This window comes from Amblyomma maculatum, chromosome 7 (assembly GCF_055883805.1).
Source record: "Amblyomma maculatum isolate TAMU_Amacu chromosome 7, ASM5588380v1, whole genome shotgun sequence".
NCBI lineage: Eukaryota > Metazoa > Arthropoda > Arachnida > Ixodida > Ixodidae > Amblyomma > Amblyomma maculatum.
Genome location: NC_139350.1, coordinates 24,783,437 through 24,799,284, shown reverse-complemented (window position 1 = coordinate 24,799,284; position 15,848 = coordinate 24,783,437). Strand labels below are relative to the sequence as shown.

The following is a 15,848-nucleotide window of genomic DNA, read 5'->3' as shown; positions in this document are numbered from 1 at the left end:
AGTCCGCTATTATTTTCAATGTGACCCTGCTGTCATAGGGAAGCTAGCCTCGCTCACGTGGCCTGCTTCACTGCTGAAGGTGATGAAGGTGAACTATGCCCTGATTTTAAACACGTCATTATTGCATCTATCTATATATATATATATATATATATCAAATTACCAATATACTGAACTATTTTATGACCCCTTTAGAGTTCAATATACCTGGGATCGACTGTATATATTGCCCCTGACTGTCGTAATACACAAGTGCATGAGCATCTTTACTGTCATTTGATTAAAACAGTGATTTTGTTTCTTTATAATATTTCGGAAAATTTTTGGAATGCATGCAAGGCTAAACCCAGTATCTTCAGCGTATGTATTTAAACTGTTACAAAAAGAGCACATCACAACCAGGTCTCAAAATACCTTGTGTCCACTTCTGCTCATTTTACATGTAAAAGAAAATGAAAACTGGAAGAATCTGAAACTAAAATATAAAATAAAATCAGTGACAGAACAGTCTATTGCAACATTGCACAGAACATTCATGGCTAGGAAGAAGGTATCAAGGTCCTGTCATTAGCTTTTGGTCAGTATTATTTCACTCCACTATTGTTTCCACATGTGTCTGTACACACTCTATATGCCTCAAGTTGCATCAACTGGCCATAAAAAAATGTTAGGCAACTGAACTGCACTACTTTCAACAGTACCAAGATGCCATTCAGTGAAATTTCCACACACAACTAAGAAAGCAATAATCAAAATTAATACAAATACGTCATATTTCAACAAACTTTCACTGCACACTAACATGTAAAACAACAACTGACAGAACATAAAAATGTGCCACAAAAGAATCTGCCAGCACAAAAAGCGACCATGCTAAACCAAAAATACCACCACCATTTCTAGTGAAAGGGGGCACCATGCAGCTGCACTGTTTGAAATGCCAGGGACCCAAAGCCACAAGCAAAGACATGTTAGCAAAGCCAAACCAAACAGGGAAACGAAGCAGGAGTGTCTCCAGCACCTAGTCAGTAATCAGCTCCGCAGGAAAGCAAGGTAAGAAATCACAGACGACTAAACATGGTAGCCATGTAGGCATGTTGTTCTTGTAAAAGCCCATATCTTTCACATTACCAGTTGTACCACGTGATATGGATTTGGGAGTTTAGCTTAAGGGGAGATGCGCGTCGAAAAAGCGAGTTTTCCGAGTAATTTTTCAGTTTTGAGTTTTTGCCTGTAAAATTATCTTTGAACATTTAGCTAAACTTTCTAAAAGATCAAGGCAAAATTCGATCGTGAAGTTAGTAAAAAGTCCATTTTATTCAACCACGGTGGCTCGAGAAAGTGCTATTTTCCGCGCAAATCGTCAATTTTCGTGCGCCTATACCTCGAGAACGCCGCGTCGCCCGCCATTGCCGTTTGCTGGGAGAGGTTGAGCAAGCCTTTCTCTTGTAGATAGCATCTCTCGCAGTTTCGTATCTCGGCTGCAAATAATAAAAAAAACGTTTTCCGCGCACGCTTCGAGCGTCCCTACTGGACCTTTTAAATCACGTGGTGCTCTAGAGAGGCCGCCATTGGCCTAGACTGATACGACGCTGTGGCGAAGCCTACCTCCTGCTTTCGTTTTGTGCAGCGTCTGGATCGCGCTACATCGTGCTCTGCTAGTTCTTTTCAGCGGCCTTTTAGCATTTGTTGAGTTCGCGATGAACGACACGCAAAAGCGCAACTTCCGAGCTCGAAAGTCTTGGTCGAAGAACCCGTACCGAGGACGCCGTCGCGGACCTCACCGGAAAACTGCAGCGGGAGACGCAAGCTAGTCCTAACCAGGCCAACGTGCACTCGGACGAGATCGATGCCGCGGTGAACTTTGTGAGCACCTCGGAGGTGAAGATTGGACTCTTCAAGGAAGATAGGGCAGCATGCGGTCATCGATATTCTAAGAGCGTTGCGATATGCGAGATTAGCACGCTTACGGTGCTGGTAAGCGGTGCTGCTTGCCCTACGTGCCGCACCTGTACCCTTGCGGTACGCGAACCGGTGGAAAAGCGAAAGGGGATTTCGGCCTTTCTTGAGCTGCACTGTGAAAGTAGCGAGTGCCTAGCATCAGTGCTTTCTGCTGTGCACACCTCGAGCCGCGTTGTGCCCGGTGGACTTGCAGATAGCGCCAGTGGAAATCGGGACTATCGGAGTGGAAGCTCTCGCGACAGCTTCGCCGTCAACGTGAAGGTGGTGGTGGCTGCGCACGCGATTGGTATCGGACACGAACAGCTGTCGCGATTTTGTGCAATTCTTGACCTGCCGAACCCATTACACCACAAGAACTTTGCTGCTATCGGCAAGAAAGTTCATGGTGCGGCCATGAAAGCAGTGGCAAGAAGTTTCATGCGCTTTTGTTGTGTTTATGAAAAAATACAGATGTTTGAAACTTCCAAATGCAATTTTCTCCATTCGTAGTTTTCAGCATTTTTTACATTTTGTGCAACAAATTTTGAGTACTTTCAGTGGTCAGATTTGGATGAAATTTTGCGCACAGCCTCTTCAAAGTGTGTAGAATGTTGTTATCTACCTGGTTATAAAAAATCTCTTGAACTTTTTTTGAAAAAAATTCAGAACGTTGACACATGGTGCCCAAAATATACACATTGGTGTTCCTGAATTTTATTTACAATTATAGGATAAAATGAATAAATTTGAAGTAGCTTTCGACATACTATATTACCAAAGCAACATAATGAGCTATTGCAAGCTGGTCTAAACATGCATTTCATTATCAAAAAAGTGTGCACAAAAGGCCCTATATTGTGCTTTTGCAGACACTTCTACACAAAAACTAATAAAGATATGTGAAAAGTAAAAACATATTTGGAATCTGCATTAAAAACTCTATAAATGGCCAATGTTTCATAACCTTAGGTTCAATATTAAAGAAAAAGTGTTTTACTGCCTGCCCAGATCACTCCCAGGGTACCAGCTGCAATTACTAGTAAATCAGTTAGGAATGCACGGTGCGAATCTTCCAAGGAAAATTTACATATCAATAAAGTTAGTGAAAAGAACATCCACACTGTTCCAAGGTTGCTCTATTTTGTCATCAAGCCACTCATGACTTTGGTATGTTCAATTCTGAACCAAAAAATACACCACCAAGCATGCCTGCCCATGCTACACTCAAACTTCAGAACCCAACCGAGTACTTGTCTTGTTCATAGCGTAGTTATTGTTACAGAAAATGGTTTGCACAAAGCAGCACTTGGGCATCAAGAAAAAAGAACACCAGAGTAAGACTGACTTACCTTGATGCTGGCCTGGCGCAAGAGGTGGCAAAACGGGCACGCCATGAGTGAAGGGGGGCATGCTCTTGCGGTTTCGCATCATGGTAGGAGGTGATGGGGGACCTGTGCCTAGGAGAGCAAAATGGGATTTTGAGATGAAAATGTTCGGTTTGGTTTGGGCCATTTAACGCCCCAAAGCGACTCGGGCTACAAGAGACACAGTAGTGGAAGTCTATGGAAATTTCGACCACCTTTTATTTAACGCACACTGACATGAAAAAGTGAGAAATGATAGATTCAACTGATACACAAGCATTAGCAGCTTCTGACGGTGTGACCAATTTGTGTTGACAAATTGAGACCCCTCACACCGATGGTAGGGTGGTTTCTATCATACATGTAGCGCAGCAACTTCAATGTGTCACATCGTGTACACAAGTCTGTCGCATGTCGTGCATGCAATGATGCAACATGGAGACATTTGCAGAATGCACACACCAGGTGGCAGGGTCACCAGTCCACCAATATGCCCAATGTGTACACGGTCATGCATATGGCAATGTAACTGGTTATGAGTCAGCGGCAACCTGGGCCAATAAGGAAGACACACACAACGCAGTTGTGTTTCTACCACACTCTTGCACGCTGGCCGACAAGCGCAGAGGAGCAGAATCATCATCCTGATAGCCCCAGGTCGCCCTTGCTTTTTTAACTAAGTACTGCAATATGCTTACGAAATGGAGTCATTTAGTAATTCTGGAACAGCTAGTATTATCAAAACAACAATAATGCAGATACAGAGTCTACGTAAATGTCTGAACACACGTCCTTTTATGTTCACTCAAGCTACGGAGCGCCATTATCTGACTGGTAAAGCTAAAGCTACCAACTTATGATGTGGCTTGGCATGATAAGGTATGCTACTTGTATGAGCAGGCAACCCAGTTTGTGACAAAACTAATCTTGAAACTATACTCTCTGCTCTGTTATGCACGCTTGCAAACCACGAGCGCCTGCAGTTTCACATTTAAGCACGAAATGAGCCACTTGCAACTGTATGACTGTAATGACACATCGAAGCTGTCGGTACCTGAAATTCGTCGCTGCTGAGGGCTGCCATAGCCAGTAGAACAACGACCAGAATCACTTTCGTGGTAACTTCCAACCCCACTATCGGCCGAGGTGACAGAGCATGCTGAAGAAAGCAAAATAATCATGCACCATATAAGGACGGTGTAACACTTTGACAGGATCAGTGCGTGGCAGACAGTGCTAATCGATAGCAAGATGTACTGGTAAATTTCTAGCTGCACTAGGACAATGCAACGTGGACAACAGATCCCCTTCTTGAAGCCAGCCAAAACCCTGCCTTGGTGTACCTTAGTCAGAGGATGCAAGTCAACTGCAGTCACTTAAAGGAACTATGAAATGGTTTTGAAAATTGCCAGTAAATGTGCTTAACCTGCAGAATGAATAGTGCTGAGCATTATTCAAGCGTCAGGCCTCAAAATGGAGCCAACAATTTGTTATTAATATTTAAAAACCATAACTTCATAATTCACGGGCCTATTGATCATGGTCTATAGCGATGGCTTTCAGCGATTTTTATACCATGTATGTCACGAGTACTGATAATGACATTGCGAGTGACAGGCCACCAGACGCTGCCATCCGTATATCTCAACTTGATTTCTAGCTATTTTTTTATGGCACATCAGAGTATGAGCTGCGGGGAAGAAAGCACCATACTTAAGAGTCAAATCTTGTTGTTAATGAAGATAGGTAAAAAAATTCTCACAGTGAAGCGATGTGTGATGTCAAATTGCTTGTCTGGTTTGTTTAACGTTGGTAAAAAGTATTTGCCTTCAAGTCAAACTTTTTCTAATAGCTATAGATATGACTGGCCAGCAATCAAAAAACTCCAGAATCGTGGCAAAACTAACCTGAGGCATGAGACTTTCGCAGTGGCAAGTTGTTGAGGCTGGTGACACTGGAGCTCTCAGCCGAGAGGTCAACAGGTTGAACGCTGGCATAGCCTGCATCTGAGTGTGACCGGCCATGGCAGTTGGCACTGGCTCCTGCCGCAGCTGCGGGTGCATCCCTCACAGTCGCTGATCCTCGGCGCCTGACACCGGGGGATGGCGATGCCGGCGGTCGTGGTGGCTGGTGCGGACGCACTTTGCTTTGGTCCGACAGAGCCAGCAGCTTGCGCATGGCCTGTGGTGAGTCAGTGCCAAATTTGACCCCCCCTGCAGAGTTGATGGACTTCTTGCCTTCCGAGGTGCTGCTGTTGCTGCTGGCTGTCGAGAGGGTGGGAGACGGATGCCTCTTGCGCGGGGACGGGTGACGCTTGCGCTGTGGGTGCGCATTGCTTGGCAGGACAACTGGAATCGCTGAAGGCGCTGGGTGTGGCTCACACTCAAACGACATGGCCAGCAAGCGCCCTTCATCGGCGACCACCTTGAGGTGGCTCAGATAGGCCTTGACACGGCGCACCATCTGGGCTTCTTCAAACATCTTTTTAGGGCTGGGCTGCGCTGTGCTGCGCTTGCGACGACGTGCCAATGCTGCGCTTGCTCCACCTGCCACTGCAGCTGCGGCAAAGCTGTTGAGGGATGCCAGTGCCGGATTCAATGGGCTTCCACCAGCCTCCAGCATACTGTACAAATCCTGGGAGCAATCAACATGAAAGCCACTTTGAGCAATGGGCATTCACTGAGATCATTTCTGCACCTGTTTGGGGGCCTAACATTAACGATATAATGAAACCGGCAACTGGGGCTGTCTGGAAAAAAACACTAATGCCATTAGTGCCACTATAAGTGCTTGCCATAGGCCAAACAAATTTTCAACATGAGTGACTCACAATGAAAAGGAACATGTCAAGCTGAAGACCTTTGTACCAACTGTTTTAAGCACAACATCAATGAAGGTCAAGGGGGAAGGCAACAGTGTACCGTATCGTGGAAGAAAGGGGGTTGTTGGAGTAAATACGGTAATAATAAATGGAATGCTACTTACGTAGGGAACTGAGCACATCTTCATGAGCTGTCTCACTTCCTTGGCGATCATCCTGAGCTTTTCAAAGTTGACCTGAAAGGAAGAAATACACAAAGATGTTCAAATGGTGCAGGATTTGGATCAAAGTGCAAGACCAAGGCCTGTCTTGTTAAAACTTGCTGGTCCGACACATCGGGCATTCTTGCAAAACATTTTCGTGATAGCTTCCCGCTATCATAAAATACAGCGTTAAAATGAAAAATTTCGCATAGCTGCCACGAAGATAGCAAGAAGGGGCGGAGAAGAGGCCCAGTAGGGTGGCTGCATATATTTATAACACCCTCAAAGTACAAGTGTATGCTGCAGGGGGGAGGGGTGGGTACAGGATACTTACAATGGAAAGACAAAAGGTTGAGATTAAATGTATAAATATATATGTACAGTCAAACCCGAATATAACGAACTCGGATAGAGCGAATTATGATTTATATCGAACACTGGAATTTCTGCTAGCATTAAGCATATAAAATGTATTTTTTATACCGAACTACGCATCGGATATAGCGAACTCAGCGCGCATGATCGGTCGCCTAACGCCCGCCAATGGCCGGGCCTTTATGCCAGCTCCGAGTACTCTTCGGGCAGCCCACGCTGCCGGGCCGCAATACTTCTAGCGCATGCAGTTGTCAGATGGGAGGGGGATTGGCGACGGCTCCGTTCCCCAAGGTCTCACACAGTGCATACGTCGTCACGCGCCCGCTAGGGTGCTTCTGCGCTGATTCCGCGTTGTCTCCAGGCGGACTCGGCCCGTGCCGCGCTTCCGTAAAACGCAGGAGGGACTCGCTACAGCAGCTTCCACGAGGGGCCCTCCTGTACGCATGTGCGGCTGTCGCTCAGAGTAGCGCGAGTAGCCTTTAAAATTCGCGCCATCAGCCAGCCTCTCTTTGCAGCGCTCCTATTCGGCAGCTGCCTACCATATGATCAAAGACGTGCGAGCAGCTCCGGACCTATTGTGCTTAGAGAAAGAAGAAACACCGGCCAGAACTGGTTTCAAGTTTGGGCGAAGGAAAGGGGAGAATCTTCAAAGGGAAGGCAGCCTCCGAACAACGAACGCGTCCAGTGGCACACTTTCCCGCATCCTCGGAGCTTTCTTTGTTCGCGTTTGCAAGTCGTGCTGCTGCTATCCTCACGATTCCGGACGTGCCTACGTTGCTGCTGACTTGCATTCCTTGCAAGTCAGCACGTTGCTGCTGACTTGCAATAAGTTTCCCTGGAGGATTTTCTCACTGTTGACAACAACGTAGCCGTGACAGCGAGCCTGTTGGACTCTGAAATTGTTGCCGACATGCTGGCATCTGGTGCGAACGAGGAGACCGAGGAGCCGCCGCCGGAAGACGATCGCCCTCGCCCGACGTTGCTCGAACCCCTCGCTGCTACCGATCTGCTGCGCCGATACTGCTCCGGAATACAGGGAAGCGGACTGGAGTTTGTGGAAATGATGTCGCGTGTGGAAAGTGCGATTCTTGCTGATGGGAGTTAAACGCAGTGTTCAGGCGAGGATCACTGCCTACTGCAAATAAGTGAGCATTTATCTGCAATCAATTTCTTTTGTAGATTCATAGTGAGCGGCACTGTCTTTCTTTAGTCAGTGCGTTTTCGCTGCGCTGTTCTGGACATCGTGTATAACGAATTTGGTACTGAAGTTCGTTATAAACGGGTTCGGTTATAGCGAAATACTTTATATAGCGAACAAATCGCGTTGAATTATGCAGTTCGTTATAACTGGGTTTGACTGTAGTGCTGCATTACCTCATTATGCATTACCCCTAGATGCCCAGCAGAAGGCATACAAATTGAAAAGACAAGTCACAAATGTTGCTGCAGGGAAAGTTACAATAACAAAATGAGTACAGGAGTGGGGAAGAAACACAGCCAAGCGTACTGCTAGGTCTTGTTAGCCTTGACCAGCTCTGACCTCTGTCGATACTGGGTCGACACTGGGTTTCTCGTAGCATAAACATGTAGAGTGCAGTTAGGAAAGAGTAACAAGTTGCATTGGGGATGTAGCCGCCATGCCATTGGAACAATGCTGGATCCCAAGAAAGAAGCAGTCTATGGGCAGGCCCGGCAAACAGAGCAGCAGACGACGACAAATAGAAGCAAAGGAGAGCTGCAGCAATCCAGAGGATGGGAGCTGCCAAGCTGAGGCCCAACGGCAGGCAGCTAGACAGCACACTGAGCTAAGTGTCTTCAGCTCTTAGTGTTACCCGGCAGTAAGAAATAAATGAAACAGGTGCTAGTGTCTGGTCTCTTTCATCTCTGGCATGATTTCATTCATGAAAGTATATCCCCATCCCCCACAGCGGTCAGAGATCATGGAGTGAAAAGAGTTTCAAGTGCCTGCTCAATAACCTGTTTCCTTCAGTTCAAGGCAGTTTTAAAAAGCATAAATGACCCGTCATGTGTATCTGAAAATTACTGCTTCAATGTCTACAATCCATACTTGGAGACAGAACTTTAGAGCATTATTCACTACATTTCCTGCTTTTGAGTGGTTACTAATAAAGTATGTCAAGTACATTACAAAGCCATTAATTACATTATGCATCATAAGATGTGAAAGTAAAAAGCCTAGAACAAATAAATTGGAAAGGCATAGCACTACTCAATTTATTTCACAAATCACGATTTGTGTGAACAAATCTGGTATGAAAACTTTTCTTTCCCCTGCAGTGCAACAACATGCAGAGAAAACAAGGCCCAGCTAACTAAGAAAAGTAAACTATGCAAGAGAAAGCATCCAGGACAGTTAAAGCCCGCTATAATAAGAGTTTCTTTTTTCTTCCCAACTTACCAAGGGATATTACACCATTACATAATTACATTATTATTACGTCAAGGTTACACTACAGTACAAGCTAGTGCAATGTCAGTGTAGAGAATTATAACATCAGTAAAATGTGCCATGCAAATGCCGATGGCCGCATTATCCGTCAGGTTCTGCCAAGGATATGTGGACAGCGTCTGCTGCGTCTACTTGGCGGTTTTCGTACACTTTTGCAATGCATTTGTTTAGACAACATATGCAGAGTGGGATATTCATTGCCCACGAATTTACATTTGCTTAGGTCTCCGGTGGTGTAAAGAAACACATTTCGGCATCATTGATGGCTCAAAAACTTACTTCCAGTAAAGGCGGAACTGAAACCAAGACCGCAACTTAGGCCAGATATGCCAGATACGCCAGAACTACTTGGTGTAGTAACACAATGACAAAAGCCCCGCCCCCTCCTTCACCCGCATTATACAAGGATGAAATTTTTTTTTCCAATTTTTGCTACCCATAAATTACACCTCGTATTATATGCAGGTTTTTACGGCTTACAGCTTTTGCACCTACATTGTGTCTATGCAAAGTCAACCATGAAGCACATGCAACAAGACAATTTGAGCCCAGCTTCCTGCGCTCACACAGAGGACAAACTCACCAGATTGTCCACAATGGTGTCATTTCCAAAATGAATGAATGAGAGGTCCTTTTTGACAATTGGGTAAAAAGGTATCTAGAAGGACAAAAAAAAAATGAAGCAGATATTGTTTTCACAATAAGCCATGAAAAAAACATATAATACTAGAGACTTATAAGACAACAGAAAGAGGAAAACTCAGAAAAAAGCTGGGCTATTCAAAAACACCGAGCCCCGCAACTGCAAAATAATCAGTCTACATCTTGAAGTGAAAGAAAAATAAAACAAGAAAAAAATGTGGAGAAGCGCATTTATTTACATCAGCTGTGTCCCTGCATCACTGCAGCTACGATTTCACTCAGAACTTTGAAATGATCCAAACGATCTCAGCAGCGTCGCTGGAACACTACTCTTTGCTGCTCGCCACCTCTCAGAGTGTGTCATCTAGTTCCATCAAGCGTGTTGCTCCCACAGCATTTCTTGAGAGGCTGCATACGAGCAGCTGACCTTGTCCACGGTACCGCACGCTGAACTGCCAAACTGTCGCTGAGCGGCCATGTTGCCATTCGCTTTGGCATACATTACCTTTTCTGGAAAGCCACTGTAAACTGCCCCCACATACAGTTATTCATTGTTAAGAAGTCTGTGCATGGGACGGAAAAACAAAATGCCAGCAGCCGCAGGATGTCGATACGGTTTTGGCTGTCCGTTCATGAGCATGCACACCACTTGCTGCCAGACTGTGCCTCAAATTCTGCTAAAGACCGCTATACAAAACGAGGGGCGTCTTCAGCATGCTTTTTTTTAGAAAAAATTTTGCCCTATATTCCGGTTTATACGGTATATACCCTCCTAATCCACTGATAGGTGGCAACAAACCTACAGTCTGTTTCAAACGTCAACTTACAATGGGCGGCCTGGTTTGTTCACTGTTGATGAGATTGCGGTATTTACACATGTTCCTCGATGGATCCATCAACTCTTGGAGATCCTGAAAAAAAGAAAAAACGGCGAGTGAAGGTGCCATCTCGAAGGGTGCCACAATACTGCAACATTTGGGCAAATGCTGGTTTGTCCACCGTCAGCTGGTCCTGGAAGTTTCTGTAAAATGTGTGTATATATCTTTCCTTAGTAGCCATAAGGCTGCACTTGGTTGAATGTTAGTGCGTAGGCACTCCCTTAACTATATTTTAGGGCTGCTGACCACCCAGACGTAAAAAAGACCAGCCACTAGTGCTGCAAAGTGTGGAAGCACTTGGAATTCTGAGCTCTACACTGCAGGAATGCAAAAGCTTAGGGGGACACTTAAGCTCCACCTCAAAGGGAACAAACACTCGATTTTAAGCATCCCATTTTTTTTTTTTTCGTTTTCAGTGCAGTGAAAAGTTTGCTGTCGAAATTGCTCTATTCCATAGAGGTTTTGTTAAAAACACGGTAGAAAATATTTACTAACAATTTTTCAATGAGTACATGCGCCTGTTTTTACGTAGTCTGATGCTGGAAACCATGATCAGCAAGCATGAAGGCAACTTCACTGCGGTGGAAACTAGCATAAATTTCACCAACTAGACCCCTGTGACCCCCAAACCTGCGACCTGGCGACCCCAAAAGTTGTGGGTTCAAATCTAGACTGAAACACTGAAATTTTTCTTGATTACTTTATAAAGTTCAGCCATCTGAGACATACATCAACCTTCAATTCCCATATTACAAGTCTTCTTTTCAATTATGTTCATTCCAGACATCCACACGACAAGGGTTCCTCAACACAATACCACTGCTGGGACAATGCAGGACTTTCTACTGAACGTCAGCACTAATGAAGTGTGGGCACACATTTTGGCAGCTTACTTTATTCTTCATTAACACTTCTTTTTGGACGAGTTGGTTCGTTTTGACTATAGGTAAATTTGAAACAGTGTTAACACACACAACCACAAAAGATAGATCAACGACAAAACACACTTTACTTTATTCTTTGTAAAAAAAATGTACAATGTCTTGCTATGCATGGATCACCACTCGGTATTTGCCTAAGACAGTTAAATAATATATAACTAAATCTCCTATCATTTGTTCAAATTTTGATTTCAACAAACTATGAATGGCTACGATGTCAAAGTTCCATATAGATCCCGTGAGGGGGGCAAAAAGTTCTATATATTCCCTGCTCCTTCATTCAACTCTTGAGGCAACTTAGCTTTAGCATGTAGTGAATCAAAGCGGCAAAATTATATCGCAATTTTTCATCCCTCACATGACCTATGTACAACTTTCCTGCCATAGCCATTAATCAGCTGCTGAAACAAAAACATGTTGCAGTGCAATTCCCTGATGAACCAAAGATTGTAAAGGCCAATTAATTCCACAACTATGAGGCGCATACCTCAAACATCTTCTGGTACTTGGTTGGCAGCTTGTCCCATGTAGATCGTAACCGTGACACTGCTCCGTGACCCAGGCCACTCAGAATGGCAAACATAGAGTTGAAGTTCTTGCACTCTTTGCATTGCCCTTCAAGAAAAAATGGACAGAATAGCAAATCTCATGCATACACTGGGTATCAAAATAAGAGACTTCTTTGCGCATGAAGTTTGTGTTCAAACCTAGCAACAAGTTCTCTAGGAAAGCTCCAGCTAACAGCTGCACGTATAAAAGCTTTAACAGCTCATCAGGAGCTCCTTTATTTTCTGAAGTCCAAAGACCCTGAACATGAAGTGCACGTACACCCAATTTAAGCTTCTAAAGCACCACATTTACTGATGATAGTTTTTGAATATAAAAATCCAGAAAGGAAGGCAATCTACTCGCAATCAAAAGCAAAGCATGACACTGCCCCTAAAGACAAGACAAATGAGATATCAGGGGCCCTATGGCAAAGTTTTATGTTTGCTCTACAGTAGCATGCAGTCATAACCATATAACATAACTGTGCAAATACGGCAATTTTAAGAACATAGCAGCATTTTTGGAGAAATGATGCAACAAATCACTGATGTAACAAATTAGTGGATAAGACTGAGTAAAAGCAAATCTTGGCTGGTCCACGCGTTTTCTACAGGAATCGTACCTGTATAACCCTTTCAGGTGCCAGTTAAATTTTCTGAAAGGAAGAATTTTTTTTTGTTGCACCCTGCACGATCAGTAGGCCAGGCAGAATTCAAATATAAAGGATTATGCAAAAATGTGCATATTTTATTCATGTCCACATATGTGGACATGGTGCCTCAAAGCTGCTACATGAATGAAAACATTGCAACATTTCCTGCATTTTCTAACTAATCATTAAGAATGAATAAATGTTTTCCTCTGAGAATACCTTGACGCCTTCAAGATTGGGACACCTGCACGCAATCAGCATATTACATACTGCTCTTGCACAAAATAACGAAGCACCGAGGACAGAATGTTAACAATTTCTGAATTAAGACACCATGTGTTCACATTTGTGGATGCAAAACTGTGAAAGTCCGCTGAAGCACTTTTTCTATGTCTAGCATGCAAACATCTACATTCCCTTATTGACACATTCATTACAATAAATAGTATTATATGGCATCGGTTTAGAAAGAGGCATGCAAAATTAAGAGCTACTGATTCGTCCCGCTGTGAAACGCTGCGATGTCCATCTTTACTTGCCGTTTACAAACACATTTTGCTGTAGCAACAAGAGATGGTGCTACATACTCGACAGGGCGGGTCCAAATGTTACGAGTGCCAAATTCAAAGGCGGAAATTCGCACTCCGTGCAAAGATATACTAAAATTTGGGTCGCACTCACATATGTGGACGCAGCGCCTGAAGGGGATAATTATATAATAAAACGAAAAATTCAAAATTTTTTTGAAATTTTTGAAGCAATTTTTTTTTTATTCAAGGCTCAAAATGCAAAGGAGCCAAAAATAAAAAGTTTAGGAAACGCAATAATTCCGATCATTTGAATCACCCGCGGCAAGAGCATGATTGAACTGCTCGCGCACTTGCATGCCGCACCACCACCTGGAAGTCTCAACAGAAACTAGCATCAACGGATGACAGGCACGCATGTGATAACTTTGCCATGCTGTTCAACCTTGCCCCCTTGTTTGCAGGAGTTTTTGGCCTACCTTTAAGATGAATATCTCTCAAAATCTGATCTCTTGTTAAGAATGTTCACCAGTACTAAGCAAGAATTGATGAAAACAAATGGCCAACTTACTGGCCACCTTGACGAACTGCTTCACTGTCTTCATTCTCCGGATGGGGTTGGTCTCTCCACAGATTTCAGAAACCACCCAGAACATCTCACGGTTAACAAGCTGCAATGAATGATGCAGACATTATGTTACCACCAATAAATGTGCTGCATAGCAAAAAGGCACAAAAAAATGTTGCCACGCCCAAAATTATTAATACAATATGTGCCTATAATTTTCCAAACAACAAAGGCATGTAAAATAGTGAACCACAAAAGATACACTCGTCAATGTAAAACTGAAAAGGATGAGGTTCCTATAGTTCCGGAAGCAAATGATTTCCAACAAGAATATCCTTGCTGTAAATTCATTAAAAAAAGATGTTACAATTCTTGCTATGATCAAGTCAGTGTATAATTCTGGAGGAACTAAGATAAGAGGCGCTGGTAAATGTGCATACCGCCAAGAACGAGCACATGGATTCTCTGAGCTTGCTAAGGCAATTTATTAGAAACGAAAAAAAAAAAAAGCTCAGCATGAAGCCCCAAATGAGGAGACCAACCTCAGCAAACATGGCCAGCATCGGCGCCCCATAGGCAGATTTGACATCAAAGAGGTCATCGATGTACTCTGTGGGCTCTATCTGGCGGAAGATGCTGAAGTCCTCCAGAGTCAACTGTGTTGCCACCTCCACACTGTTCAACTGCAGGAAGCTCACCTGGCTCTCGCGCAGCAACTCCTGCAAGCAGCAAAGAGGCAGAGTTGATTTAGAAGCAGGAAAAAACACGGCCAGTCTTAAGAACGGATGAGAAGTATTTCTTTCGAGTGAGAAATTTCCTTTGGGAACAAACAACACTGCCCCCCCTTAATGAAAATTCAAGACGCATTTGTTGGCAGAGATACACCGAAGTAGGAAACTCACTGAGGCCATGTCGTCAGGTACGAGGGGGTCCGTGGAGGCGTTGTTGCGCAGGTAGTAGCGGCTGCTGAGACCAATCTTCTCAGCCAGATTCTGCATCTGCTCCGGCAGACGGCGCTGCTTGATCAGCCCACCCTCTCCGACAGACACCTCACACAGCGAGTACAGGCTGCATAGGAAAAAAAGGAAACTTGCACACGTAAATGGGCCAGAAAAAGCTGCACCCTTGGCACAGACACGATTTCAACCCCAAAGGTTGACACTGAAATGAAGCCTACCATGAAACTTCCATCATGGAGATACCAGAGATTCCATAACAGCTCAAGATTGTATTGTATGCAACCAGGTGTTGCTATATAGTACGGCAATAATAAAGTACACACAATAAAATACACAACAGTCTGAAAGGGATCACCAGGTCATTGATCAATGCTGCCCAAAGGAAGAATGTGGGGCAAAACAATGAGATTCAGAAAAAAAAAAAAAAAAATCCTCTTTTTAGGTTTAGGTTCAGCTAGGTCCCAAAACTCTCAAGGTAATACTGATATTGCAAGTCTGAACGCAATCTGCCCAGTGCACACGTGGAAGATGAAGTTTTTTCCCCCGCAGCAATGGTGCTTCAAGTGTTAGCACTGTACTACCAAAAAATGCTTGCAAAGTTCAGAAAAGTGCAAACAAGGCATATAGCAACTTCTTGTACTTTCTAGCCTGCTCAGATCTCTCAAAACCGAAACAAAAAATGAATTAAGAATGCTAGGAAGAAACACACAACTACCACCCTGCCAGCCATGGTGGACAGGGAAAATGACACTAAGGCTGTGATTAGTGAAAACCTTCTGGAAAAAAATTTCAGCCATAGGTAATTGCCGCTGAGCAGTAACAAATGGAAGATAATACTACCTGTAAAGAAAGGTTTTCAGTGGAAAAAAATGTGCAAGAAATAAAAAGCAGTTCAAACTGTTGAATTATTTTCTTAATCCACGCTAATAAAAAAACTGCTCGCATAGGAAAACGATTG

The 15,848-nt window shown here is 43.9% G+C and overlaps 1 protein-coding gene across 13 annotated transcripts in view; it reads right to left on the bottom strand.

Moving 5' to 3' along the window:
* Positions 1–15,848, bottom strand: part of LOC146182824 (rap guanine nucleotide exchange factor 6-like) — a 582,921-nt gene that overhangs the window by 17,636 nt on the left and 549,437 nt on the right. For 9 of the 13 annotated variants that reach the window (XM_084608930.1, XM_084608929.1, XM_084608935.1 and 6 more), the window contains 10 exons: positions 14,834–14,999; positions 14,474–14,650; positions 13,935–14,034; positions 12,123–12,250; positions 10,644–10,727; positions 9,758–9,832; positions 6,291–6,362; positions 5,213–5,939; positions 4,360–4,464; positions 3,291–3,398 (listed from right to left, as the gene is read on the bottom strand). In XM_084608930.1, the coding sequence (XP_084465056.1) occupies positions 3,291–3,398; positions 4,360–4,464; positions 5,213–5,939; positions 6,291–6,362; positions 9,758–9,832; positions 10,644–10,727; positions 12,123–12,250; positions 13,935–14,034; positions 14,474–14,650; positions 14,834–14,999 (1,742 nt within the window). Of the gene's footprint in view, positions 1–410; positions 476–3,290; positions 3,399–4,359; positions 4,465–5,212; positions 5,940–6,290; positions 6,363–9,757; positions 9,833–10,643; positions 10,728–12,122; positions 12,251–13,934; positions 14,035–14,473; positions 14,651–14,833; positions 15,000–15,848 lie in introns of those variants that run through there. The other 4 variants (XM_084608931.1, XM_084608939.1, XM_084608934.1 and 1 more) reach the window with 3 other exon arrangements.